This window comes from Mesoplodon densirostris, chromosome 10 (assembly GCF_025265405.1).
Source record: "Mesoplodon densirostris isolate mMesDen1 chromosome 10, mMesDen1 primary haplotype, whole genome shotgun sequence".
In the NCBI taxonomy this organism is placed as follows: domain Eukaryota; kingdom Metazoa; phylum Chordata; class Mammalia; order Artiodactyla; family Ziphiidae; genus Mesoplodon; species Mesoplodon densirostris.
Genome location: NC_082670.1, coordinates 37,061,448 through 37,072,857, shown reverse-complemented (window position 1 = coordinate 37,072,857; position 11,410 = coordinate 37,061,448). Strand labels below are relative to the sequence as shown.

The 11,410-nt window shown below is 53.4% G+C and overlaps 1 protein-coding gene across 3 annotated transcripts in view; it reads right to left on the bottom strand.

The window, feature by feature from the left end:
* Window positions 1–2,667: 2,667 nt before the first annotated feature.
* Window positions 2,668–11,410, bottom strand: part of MDGA1 (MAM domain containing glycosylphosphatidylinositol anchor 1) — a 55,136-nt gene continuing 46,393 nt past the window's right edge. Inside the window, exons 11-17 of one of the 3 annotated variants that reach the window (XM_060111260.1) lie at window positions 10,726–10,903; window positions 10,465–10,488; window positions 9,315–9,467; window positions 8,822–8,956; window positions 4,069–4,199; window positions 3,742–3,850; window positions 2,668–3,023 (exon numbers count right to left, since the gene is read on the bottom strand). In XM_060111260.1, the coding sequence (XP_059967243.1) occupies window positions 2,932–3,023; window positions 3,742–3,850; window positions 4,069–4,199; window positions 8,822–8,956; window positions 9,315–9,467; window positions 10,465–10,488; window positions 10,726–10,903 (822 nt within the window). In that variant the 3' untranslated portion in view covers window positions 2,668–2,931. Of the gene's footprint in view, window positions 3,024–3,741; window positions 3,851–4,068; window positions 4,200–8,804; window positions 8,957–9,314; window positions 9,468–10,464; window positions 10,489–10,725; window positions 10,904–11,410 lie in introns of all 3 variants that reach the window. The other 2 variants (XR_009533635.1, XM_060111261.1) reach the window with 2 other exon arrangements.

The following is an 11,410-nucleotide window of genomic DNA, read 5'->3' as shown; positions in this document are numbered from 1 at the left end:
CACAGAGGTGCTGACTCACAGGCACACAGAGACAAGCACTGACTCACAAGTCACCCAGGGACACACAAAGACACTCATTCCTTGCAGGACCCCCCCACACACACACGCACACACAGGCTAGCACACCCCTCACATCACACACTGTTAATGTCAGCACACACTGACACCCACATCCGCTGCAGACCTGCTGGCACATGCAGACACACGCAAGGACCAAGGATCTCAGCGGCTCCCTCTGGCACTTTGTTAGCCCAGGTCAAGCCACCCTGCAGTCAGGGCTGCCCCGGTCCCACCCCGACCTTCCCCGGGCAGTGCTCCCTGGTGCTCCCCCACCCTGCACTCTCTGTCCACGTGACCATGTCTCCTCTCTCCAAACAGACCAGAACTCAGGGGTCACGTGTATGTGCTTCAGCTCAGCTGACATATGCTGAGTCCCTTTTCTGTATCCAGCTCTACAGATGTGGAGGTGAACAAGGGAGAGAGGGTCTCCATCATGGAGCAGCCAGAGCAGGGGACAGATGTATTCAAAGGTCATCTGAGGGCAGTAGGCATGGGGCACCATGGAGCCCCAAGGAGGAAGCGCTCTGATCTCCAGCACCCATGCCAGCCAGGGCACAGGGGAAGCACCTGGCAGGTGATAGGCCAGGTTCTCCTGAGGAGCTTTTAAACATTTCTGATGCCAGGTTGTACTCCAGTCCAATTAAACTGGAATCTCTGGAGAGGGCCCCAAGCATTGGTGCTTTCTAAAAGAATCTCTGGTGGTTCTATTCTGCTGGGAACCACTGATTTCTATAATCCATTCTGCTAGGCAAAGCCCGTTGAGAGATTTCCGTAACAGACCCACTTGTGCTGGGCATGAGGGTGGGATGGCGTCAGGGGAGGGTTGGAAGGCTCAGAGGAGGAGCTCACAGTCTAGTTGGGAAAACAGACCCTGCACAGATGGGACCATTAAGGAACAATACCCGCAGAAAAATGGCAGCACGTTCTGGGAACCTGGAGCCACTCATTTCGGACATAGGCCTTGGCTGGGCCGGGAAGGCAGCCACGCTGGTCAGGTATCAGGAGTCCCCGCTCCAGCCCTGGCCTGGCCACCCACCAGCTGTTGGTGATGATGATAACACCAGCCTGGCAGAGCTGAGATGGGCAGCGTTTACTTTGGTTTCCTGCCTGCCTCCTGGCATTGCGGTGCTGCCTCTTCTCTGCAGCTGTCACCACCAAATGCTCCAGGAGGAGCCCTGTGACACCGCCACCAAAGGTGCCTTCATTTCCATAGGGCCATCTGTAAGCTCTTTGCCACCCATAGGGGATACAAGGTAGAAATTCAGGTGGTGGCAGGCAGCTCGAGACTACAGAATAGGGCTGAAGCGGCATATTTGGCCAGCACGCCACAATCATTCATGTCACTCATGAGGATGGACATACTGACATACGCAGGCACCCACAAGAGGCGGGGGTTAGACCCAGCCTCACATATGGATCACAGCGCACGCAGATACATATTTGCACACACTCCTGCCAGAGACATGCCCACAGTGGTACACAGACAACAGATGGGCCCACACATGTTCACACGTGCACACCCACACAGCCACATGCACACACACGTGATGACTCACCCTGGAAGGGGTTGGGCCTCCTCTCTCCCATGGACCGCTAGGAGGGGGGCTCAGGGATGACGGTGAGGAGGAGGTCTAGGTCCCATCATGTCCGTCTCAGTCTCCCAACCCAGGACCAAGGGCACGGAGCCCTTTCCCAGTTTGGGGGGCACAAGGCTCAGCTCCCAGGGAACATGGTGACCAGCAACTGCCCCACACACCACCCCCAGCTCTACAAACCCCTCCTCCTTCACTGACCCTGGGCGGGGAAGGGAACAGCCCATTAGACAGTGCTTTGGGGTGGAGGAGGACAGGGCAGCCCCCTACACACACCCCATCCAGAGCACCCCTTCATGGCAAGTATGTAAGAAATGGAGGTTCCACTCTACTCTTAAAATCAATGTCCAATATGGGGGCGTGAAATCATAAAAGCAGGACTTCTCCTCTGCCCCTCTCAGAGCCAAGCCTCACCCCAGAAAATGGCTTGGCCACCACCCCTCCCCCCTGGCTCAGCTGGGGGCTGAGGTTAGGCCAGCCGAGCAGGGCAGGGACTGTGCTCTCAGGAATACAGCTCCTTGTGGGGTGGGGTGCAGTGGGATGGGGAGGGTGGGGAAGGGGTCAGTCTCCAGACTGTCCGGGCCCAAGACCCTGTGCTAGGTCCCTTCGAACGGGGCACAGTGAGGGGCGGGATATGAATGGGTCAGGGGATACGGGTGGCCTGGGCTCTCCGGCTTCTGGCCTTCGCTCTGGGAACAGAGCTGTGTGCAGCCGGCGCCTCATGTCCTTTGTCGTTCGCAGAGTCGGTCCTGCTTGGCCCCCTCTGACCCCGGCCTCCTCCATCCCAGGGGGCCCCAGAGTCCAGCCAAGGGCAGGGCTCCTGTGTCTGCTCCCCTTCTGGCTCCTTCTGGTAAAGCCACGGGGCTGAGCTCAGCCTTGAGTCAGGGACAGGGGAAGGTCAGAAACACACCGCAGGTGCAGCCAGGACAAGGCCTATGTGGCGCTGAGGTCCCTGGAGTGGTGGATGCCATTCAGGCGAGTCCCCTGTCTCTGCAGCAAAGAAGGTGCTGGCAGGTCAGATAGAAACTTGTGCTTTAATATATCTGTGTGTGTGTGAGCGTGGGTGAGTGAGTGTGTGCCTGTGTCAAACAAACATCTCCGGGGCCTCAGTGCTGGGCCGCTGTCCTTGTTCTCTGCTCATCCTCACAGCCAATGCAGGCCCCCTCACTGGTGGGAGGCTCTGCCCCTGGGCACCCCGGCTGGCACGGGGTCAGTCTTTGGTACGATGCGGACACTTTGGTGTGCCGGGGGCGGGGTGGGGGGGGCCACGAAGCACTCATCATCTCTGCAACGCCAAGAGGAAGATGGCCATGGGTCCCCAGAGCTGTGGGCGGGACTGCCAGGGGGCTCCACTGCCCGGCATCACCACCACTGTGACGGGAAAGAGAAGGGAGACAGGCCAGGGCTCCGGTTAGCTCAGCAGGGCCGGGGAGGAGCAGCCAGCAGGCCATGGGAGGGCTGTTCCCCTGCCCCCTCTCTGTGCTCACAGACACACTCGTAAGACATGAGGTGGTGTGCTCTGCCTGCTGGGTCCAAATCCTGGCTCTGTGGCTCACTAAATAAGACACAGAGCAATTCACTCAACCTCAGTGGCCTCAGTTTCCTCGTTTGTAAAATGAGTCTAATAGGAAGAGCCACCCAGAGGACTGCTGTGAGAAATAAATGAGATCACGCATATACAGGCGTTTGTACTTTGCCTGGTACATCGTAATCACTTGGTAAACTCCAGCTGTTATTGTTGCAAACACCTGGCCCCCAGTGGCAGAGGGGGAGGGGTACACATTCACACCTGGACACACACACACACACGGATGTACCCAGACACAGATGCTGCTACTGTAAACTTAGTAAGCTCACAGGAGGGTCTGGTGGTCTCATTGTCCTCCATACGGCCCACAGCCTGAGCCAGGGTGGGGCCCAAGGTGGGTACCAAACACACCAGCAGCTGTTCCCACAATCACCAGCACATGAATCCCATCACCCAGCCACTCTGAACCCCAATTCAGACAGCAACGCCTCCCCTGACACAGGCACCCACCCACACAGTCCCCCAGAGATTCAGCATCCCCGCCCTCTTTCCATCCTGCACCTTTATTGGGATCCATCTGCTTCCTGGGACACTCTCCCTTCTTCAGTGTGACGTCATCTATGGCGATATCCCCCAGGTAGCCCGAGCCTCGAACCCCCTCAAAAATAATCTGGGGTGGGGTCAGAGAGCAGGGAGCAGGGATGAGGGAGGTTCTGCACCACAGACTTCCAGCCCTTGGCCTCCGTCTCCCTGGAAGGCCCCCCATCCCGGCAAGCTTTTCTCCTCAGCTCCCGGGAGCAAGCCCTGGGCCCTCCTGAGGGCTCCCTGGCCGGAGCGATGGCCCAAGGCCTGGAGAGCTGTGAGGAGCCCTGGGCCCAGCAGACTCACCTGGAAGGGCCCGCTGGGGTTGATGGGCACATGCGCCTGCTGCCACACGTTGCCCTTATTGCCACTGAGGGACCAGGCGTGCGTGTCCAGTGCCCCTTTGTTCCGGGACCGCACCAGGAGGTTGAGGGAGCCTGTGGTGGGTGTGAGGAGAGGGGGCAGTGAGGGGGCACCCTCACCTTTCCCCATTCACCAGGCTCAACTCCCTACCACTGCCCGCAGCACAGTCCCCACTGGACAGGACATTCTCCCCATTGCAGACTGGCCCAGTGTCCTGTTATCCCAGAGGGGACCTCAGCATGGGAAAGAAAGGGGACAGCAGCCGGGCAGCAGGGCTTCCATTTATCAGGACGATTGGCAAATTTTCTTTCATTTCTTCCTTTCCTTCCTAATCAGCTAATTCCCCCCACACACTCACTCACTCACACACACAAACACACCCACACACAGCACCCTTCCCCCCTCTAGACAGGGGAGTTGTCCCAGGACACTGGGGCCCACATCTGAACACAGAGCAGGATTCCCGAAGCACGTAATGCACACACTTGGTGGTACACGATACATGCAATGATTTCTGGAGGTACAGGAACGGACTTTAAAAATTTAACACTTGGAGGGTGGCAGGTGGGTGAAATGGGTGAAGGGACTAAAAAGGTACGAACTTCAAGTTATAAAATAAATAAGTTCTGGGGATGTAATGTACAGCATGGTGACTATAGTTAATAATACTCTATTGCATATTTGAAAGTTGCTAAGAGAGTAGACCTTAAAAGTTCTCATCATAAGAAAAAAAAATTCTGGTGATGGTTGTTAACTAGACTTATTGTGGTGATTGTTTTGCAATATGTACAAATGTCAAATCATTATGTTGTACATATGAAACTAATATAATGTCCATTATACCTCAATGAAAAATTTCATACTTATATATATGTTTTAAGAGGTGAATAAAGCTAGCCTTTCAAACCCACAACTTCTCTAATATTGATGCTTAGGACAAAGCTAAGAAAAAAGGAGTGAGTTGATTTAAAGAAAGATATGTGTATATGTGCTACATAGCTGTGGTAAAATGTAAAATTTTGGAGTTAATAGCCTAGGGGTGCTGAGCCCCTTTGCCCACAGACCCAGGGGCCTGGGATTGTGGAGATGCTGAGGGGCAATGGAAGAGAAGAAAGGGATCAGGCCTTGATGAAGAGCACCCAGGCAATGTCATGCCCCCTCGCCGGCTCTTCTAGCCTATCTCAAGCCCCCTATGACATAAAGACTTGGCTCAGAGAGAAGGGGAATCAATCTCAGATGGCACCTGGTAGCTGGCATTTCCATGGCACTGCACCAGACAAAGCCACACCATCTGTGACACCAGATAGACGGACCCCCAGTGGGGGAGGGCCACCAAATGTTACCTGCCTGAGATGAAAGGAGTTGGCTTGGACCTAGGAGAGCCAGTGAGACACAAGGACTGGGGACAGCTGGTGCCCAGAGCTGCCAGGTGGGGTGGGAGGGGAGGGGAGAGGAGGGACCAGGACAGCAGGAAACACCCACCCCTCCCCAGCAGCAGACCCAGGCCTGGGGGAGGAGCAAACAAAGGTTCAAGGCATGTGGAGAACCCTCACCAGTAGATGGGGCCCTGAGAGGGCTGAAGCCAGCACACAGTGGGCCAGGAGATGCCACACTGGCTTAGGCAGGGCCCAAGCCCCAGTGACTTTTGGGCTTCTCACCAGCCCCAAAGGGACCTCCCTCTCTTCCCCTAACTGAAGATCTTTCCCGGTTCCAATCCCCCAATCTCCAGGGTCCAACCTCGATCTCCAAACCGTTTCTTCCTCCTCCACCACCCTGCCCCAAGGACCCTAATGGGGGAACCCCACCTTTTCACTACTCAAACCAAAATTGAATTTCTGCCCCCTTCCCTGATCATCCCACCAGCTCCAAGATCTCCCCTCTTCCTGACAGCGTTTCACAGGGTCAGCCAGGGCTTTAAGGATGCCCGCTCACTACATTCTTCCCTATCTTCCTGTCACCTCCAAAGCCACACTGAGCTACATGTTGCAGCCTGGACACAGTCCAGCTTTCCAGACTCTGGGCTTTTGCCTGGGTTGTTCCCACTGCTTGAGATGCCCTCCCCTACTATCTTCCCCTGACCAAATCCTTTTTGTGCTTCAAGCGCTCTCTGAAATGTCACCTCCTCCAAGAAGTCTTCCCAGGCTTGAGCTGGGTGCCCTCTGTGCTTCCTGTGAACTCTGAAACCTTAAACTGCAGTTCCCCATGCCCAGACCACTCCCTGCTCTACAGTGTGGCAGTTACTGAGATTCATATCCTCTCTCCCTATTTGGCTCCTGAGGGAAAGTCCCCATCAAATTCCTATCTGTTCTCAATATCTGAATGCTCAATGAAGAACTTTCCATCACTGTCATCAGGACTGACTGAAAAGAGGCTTCTCAGGGTAAGAAGTTATCTCAGCGTTCATCAAGCCCAGCCCTCCCTACCTCCCCATTATTCATTCATTCATTCATTCATCTAATTGAGCAGGCACTATTCTAGACACCAGAGACACATCCATGGATAAGATAAAGAACTCTGCTCCCTGAAGCTTATGCTCTTTTGGCAGTAAGCACTATGAAGAAAAGAATGCAGGAAAGGGATACAGAGGTATTTTACATGGGGCTGTCAGGGACCTCTCCAAGGAGGCCTGAATGAGGAGAGGGGAAGAACATTCTAGGCGGGGGGGAATATCACAAGCAAAGGATTCTAAGGCCTCAAGTACTTAAAGAAAAGCAAGGAGACCGGTGTGCTTGAACTGAGTAGAGTCAGAGGAGAGCAGCAGAAAATGAGGCCAGAGAAGCAGGCAGGGGCAGATCCGGTACGGGAGGCCTAGAGAAGATGGTGATGGAAGAGGGCCGAGCGGGGGACAGCTCCACAGCACCCCTGCTGGACAGTCCTCCTGTCCAGGCGCAGGATAGCCCATTCCTTTGCTGGGAAGATCTGATACTTATAGGATCTTCCTCAGGTGGAATTCAAACCTGCCTCCCAGAAGCTTTCAGTGACTGGTGTTTGTCCCACCTGCTGGGGGACACCAAGCAAGCTCTGGAGCACAGACGGCTCCCTCCGGGCTTTTTCTGCTCCCAGGCACCTGGGCATCCCAGCTCTTAAGGCTTGATCTCCCAGGGCCCTACTGTGTCCAACATGCTCTTCTTGCCAGCTGGGTCTCCCGTGCCCCTCCTGAGCTGAGGATAAAATGACCAACTGTCCTGGTTTGCCTGGGATGTGGGACTTCTAGTGTTAAAAGTGGGAAAGGCTGGGACAAACCAGGACTGGTTTGAAGTGGTTACTCTAGCTGTGCAGGGAGGTCCTGGTCACCCTCACCCCCACCTACCCCACAGGAAGCTTCTCACGAAGTCCAGACCCAGTCATGGGTGAATTGGATTGTGTGGATGGCCCGGGGGACCCCAGTGGATGCAGAAGGTTCCATCCCACCTCATTCTAGTTCATCAGTTCGGCCCGACCCATCACTCTAGCTGTGGACACTTCACAATGAGCCTTTAGGTCCACACTTGCTTAAAGTCACTTCCTCTACCATGCAGCTGAGGAAAATAATGAAGTTTTCTATGGTCTGTTAAGGCCTGATCATCAAGATGCACAGTTTAGAGGGAAAAGCAAGGCACAGAACAGTGTGTGTAAAATGGAGGGAAACAGAATATATGTGTACTGGCTTCTACATGCTTAAAGCATTTCTGGAAGTTTGCCCCAAAATCTAATACACTGATTGCCTCCGGGAAGGGACTCTAGGTGGCAGGAGGACTGGGATGGGAGAGGGACTCTCCTTATGCAACCCTTTTGTACCTTCTGACCTGTGCAAAATACATTACCTTTCCCATAAATATGTAAACAAACAAATAAATAAAATTAAAATTGTCATTTCCTCAGCAGAGTCTTCCATAACCAGCCCCCAGAGTCAGTCAACTATTCCTTTTATCAGCTGTCTTGGCCTCTGTCCTTCTGCTGCAGACACACATCACAGTGGTCACCAAATCCTATCTGGTGCAATTAATTATTTAACGTCTGTCTCTCCCACTTGACTGTAGGTGCCAAGAGGATGAGGGATTTGTCCATCCTGTTCACTGCAGCACTAGATGCCTGGCACAGAGCAGGAGCTCTGGAAATGATGGCTGAACTGATGAGTTCATTGACTAATGTGGCACTCCTACCAGTGCCATCTCTTCCCAAAGGGCACTCCTTAGGTTCATGGTCATGCTTAGGAAGTAGTATTTCCCCTCACTGCTCACAGAGCAGCTCCCTTCCAACCCTGCGTTTAGGGCTCGGAGAATCAGACAGACTTGGGTTGTTGTGTGATCTTGGGCAAATGCTTAACCTCTCTGGTCTATATGGTAACACCTCCCACACGTGGTGGTTGTGAGGGTTAATAAGACCACAGATGCATCCCTAACCCAGGATGTCACCTGGCACCTGGCAGGCACTCAATACATGCAACCTCTTAGCTGATTTCTCCATCCCCTCCAAGACTCATCCTGGTGGATCCATTTTCTTTGCAGACTCAGAAAGCCTTGATCATCTCAAAACCACAGACAAGCTGGCTCTGGACTTCCCCCTTGCCCAGATTCTGCTCATATTCCCTACAAGGATCTGTGATTCAGCCAACTTGGGATGCCCAGGCCTTACCCGGGCCAGTCCCCAGCTTCCTGTGGACACCCCTCCCTGCCCCAGCACACACTCGTGCAGCTTACCTGGTCCCTCGACTCACCGATATGCTTCCCGTACATGTGGTAGAAGAAGGAGACGCAGTAGAACTTGGCGCTGGCGTTGTACAGGGGACTCACCAACCTCGCACGGTCCCCCAACTCCCGGGGCCTTGATGTCTCAATGAACATGTAGTAGCCTGCAGGGAAGGGGGAGATGTGCCAACAGCCTCCCCCTCACCCCTCCCAGGCCTCTTTCCATCTGATTCCTTTTTGGCCTTAGTATCAGCTGCCTGAATCCCAGGTGCCTCACCCCACCCCACCTAGTCCTCCCTGCCTCACGGCACAACACAGGAGTCTGAGCCAGCAATTGTGAGTTCTTAGCTCTGCTGCAGTTTCTCTTCTTCCCAATCCTCTAGCAGCTCAGAGCTGTTTCTCTCCTCTCAGACCAGGGCTCCCTGAGGCTGGGGCTGTGTCTCCCCCTCAGACCGGGGCTCCCCAGGGCTAGACTCCTCCCTGAAGCTGTTCTCCAATCCTAGCAGCAGGCCATGTCCTCACCCTCAGGGGTGCCACTTATGTCCGTGGGGGGACCAGTGTTGGGGGAGCGCTTGGGGTTCTGGGTGAGGGCATTCTGCCGGGTCCAGTCAAAGTTGTCTGTCAGGTCCTGGGTGTAGCCGCAGATCTTCTCATCCTCAAAGTGGCAGGTGTTGTCTGTATTCAGGGCAGAGTTGGGAGGGAATGAGACAAAGAGAGTCAGCCTCCTCAAGTCCCCTGGTCCAGCTTTGCCTTCCTGGTCACCCCTGAGACAGCTCCCAAGCATCCAAGCAGCAGGCCCAGGATCCCAGGGCTTCAGAAACCAGGCAATGGAACCCCTGACAAATTTATTCCCGGAACAGGACCTCTTAATCTTTTTTGTGCCACAAACCCTTCTGGTGTCTAGTGAAGTTAAGAATCTCATCTCAGAATAATTATTTAGGTGCATAAAATGAAAAACACAGGGTTACAAAGGAAATCAATTATATTGAAATACAGTTGTCAAAATATTTAAAAAATAAATTTGTGATATAACAGTAAGTGGGCTTCTCTATTATCTAATTAAATCACAGGATCCAGTGTTAGGTCTAACTACTGTAGTTTGAAATACTAATAAATGGAAATGATATTTAGAGATGGCTGCAAAAACCTTTAGGTGATGTGAAAACATTGGATTTCCACTGATGACAGAGTCACAGGTAGTGATTATACCACATTCCTACATTCATCATTGAAGATGTTAAATTTCTAGAAGTTAGGGAAAATAAAGAAGTAATTGTATGCCCTTCCAGGGTCCAGTTTCATGGACCCTCCTCATCCTTTGTAGGGGTGGTCCATGGATCTCAGATTAAGGACCTCTGCCCCAGGGAACAGAGAATGTGGATTAGCCTGGTCTTTCCATTTTTCTTTTGGGGACAGTGAATGGTGCTGAGTGAGGACAAAAGGCCCTGAGTTAGAGAGATGTCCTCCTGACTCCACCCTCACTTCAAGCCTTTAAGCCCCAGAATAAATCCTAGATGCAAATATCTCCAAGCCCAGCCTTGCTCCCTTCTGCTTTTTCTGCCAACTTCTGGCCTCCACACTATTTTCTCTCTGGGTTATCTCTTGGGGTCCCTCCCACCAGGGGAGCCTTTGTGTCCCTAAAGGGAAGGGGAGGTGGGTAGGGGTGTCTCACCTGACAGATTGGGAGAGTTGATGGCTGAGAAAGCAAGCAGGAAAACCAAGTCAGAACCAAGGTGTGGGGCTGTGCAGAGGGTGCCTGGGCTTAGGAACACGGTCCCCAGAGTAGGCCTGGGGGCCAGAGGCTCCTGGCCTGCAGTGACAGAGTAGGACACTGCACATTGGAGAACCCCAAGGAACCACGTGGGGAATATGGAGGGTCCCCTGGGCATGAGATGGGCCCACCTATCCCACCACCACAGCCACCACCACCTACGCTCTGTGTAGTGGATGATGCGGGAGGCCGTATCTCCAGCCCCGAAAGTGGTGTAGGGCGTGAGGCGGACCTCGTAGCTGTGGGGCACTCGGAGGTCAGTCAGGATGTACTCCAGCAGCTGCCCCTTCTCCACACGCCGCACTGGGATGGCCTTCACCATGGCGTTTTGCTGATTCAACTGTAGATACAGGGAGTTCCCAGATGCCCGACACCCTCCACCTAAGCACCAGCCCAGGCCCTGGTGTGACTTTGGGGGGCAGTGCAGGGGAGCAGAAAGAGCAAAGGACTAGGAAGCCAGGCCCTCAGTTTCCTCATCTGTAAGATAGAGCAATCACCCCTTCCATGCCCACCTCCCAGGGCGGTCCTAATAATAAGTGATAGTAACACATATTGAAAAATTAATGTGCTAGGCACTGTTCTAAATGCTTTGCAATTATTAACTCATTTAATCCTCAAAATAATGATCCTATCAGTTGGAATAGTATAATTACCCCCATTTTACAGATGAAGAAACTGAGGCCAAACAGATGTAGCTTGCCCAAGTTAATACAGAACTGAATTTTAGCTTAGGCAGTCTGCCTCAGAGTCACACTCTTACCCTCCACCCAACTACCCCTTAGTCTGGGCAGAACCACATGCAATTAGATTGGACTCAAGACTCGTATAGTGACTCTGGCCTTGTGTC